At 36.5% G+C, this 1,314-nt stretch overlaps 1 protein-coding gene across 1 annotated transcript; it reads right to left on the minus strand.

Annotated features, from left to right (window-relative positions):
• Positions 1-355: 355 nt before the first annotated feature.
• LOC123274311 (bifunctional glutamate/proline--tRNA ligase-like) lies at positions 356-901 on the minus strand. Its single transcript, XM_044741894.1, has one exon. It carries the CDS (start codon positions 899-901, stop codon positions 356-358), a length of 546 nt encoding a protein of 181 aa, XP_044597829.1.
• Between the last annotated feature and the right edge of the window lie 413 nt (positions 902-1,314).

Consider the following 1,314-nt stretch of genomic DNA (forward strand, 5'->3'; position numbering starts at 1 on the left):
AGGACCTCAAAACGTCGAGATCTGATGAGAACTCGATTCTCGGCAAACGGGGTGAAACCAATAACTTCCCGATTGTTGAAAATTTTTAATTTTTTTAGCGGGAAGTTAAAAAATTAAATGAATTATTTTTGCTTTATTAGAAAATTGACGTATGAATATTTGAAGAATGAAAAAATCATTTTTGTTTAAATTAATAATTTACAATAATTGACTTTAGTATCTATAGCATTAAAGTCTTTTAAATCGTCATCTTTGCTGAAACTCTCCTGACTAGTAATACATTTAAAGTATACATCAACACAAGGAATCATGTTATATTTTTTTTATAATTATGTTTGTTTTCTTTTTCCGCTAGTCAGGTGAACATCACCGTATTATTATAATCCTTATCATCCAGATTTAATCTCGCGTCAATCTCCGTGATCTTCCTGTCAGTCTTCTTAATATTCTTAACCATAAAATTTCCCCAGAAAATAAATGTTGCTTTCTTCCTATATTCTAGTGTATTAGCGTCATTCCTTTTATCGAAAATCTTCTTACTAATCAGTACTTTCTTCGCATCCAACTTCGGAGATTTGGAATGGTTTCGTACATCAAGAGACTGGTCATCCAATGCATCAAGGATGTTAACTTGTACCAGGTCATCGGACTCCAAAGCTGTGAAACTATTCGCAATCGTATCGATTACATTATTGTTTACCGCCCTCATTTTGTCCCACTCCATGGAGACAAAAGACTTAAAACCACCCTGTGCGATGATAAACTGCTTTAATCCCTCGACTGTTAATCCATGTCTTAGAAGTATTCGTACTGTTGGCAGTCTAGGATCATCCCAGCCGTCGATTAGGCCGTTGTCAACGAACCAAGTGGATTTTTTCTGCGACAAGGCTGTATTAGTCATATTGAAACGCAAGTCCGCCCGAGGTCAGTCACAAAAATTCATGACATTTTTTTTTTTTTTACTAAAATTCCTCTCAAAAAAAATTAGGAAAACGGTTGACCCTGAAAGCCATCCGTGCAACTTCCCGCTAATTCCATACTTAGGCGCTTAAAATTGCACCAATGACGTTTTTGATATATACTTATATACGTGACTGAATAAAGTAGTCAGTACTTGTCTCAGATAGCTTAACTGGTAGAGCCCTTGGCGCGTAACCGAGAGATCTGGGTTCGATTCCCAGTCTGGGCTGTCTGATTATTTTTTCAATTACGAAAAATTCCCACTGAGTAGGTCCCCCCCCTTTTTTTCCCCTATCCGTTCTTTCCTAACTCCCTTAAAAAAATTTGCTTTAATATGGCTCTCTATGGCTTTCC

Source organism: Cotesia glomerata, unplaced genomic scaffold, assembly GCF_020080835.1.
Source record: "Cotesia glomerata isolate CgM1 unplaced genomic scaffold, MPM_Cglom_v2.3 scaffold_2963, whole genome shotgun sequence".
Classification (NCBI taxonomy): domain Eukaryota; kingdom Metazoa; phylum Arthropoda; class Insecta; order Hymenoptera; family Braconidae; genus Cotesia; species Cotesia glomerata.

What these genes read in the sequence shown, in the direction of transcription:
- LOC123274311 (XM_044741894.1), bottom strand. Translation starts at nt 901, where the DNA reads ATGACTAATACAGCCTTGTCGCAGAAAAAATCCACTTGGTTCGTTGAC.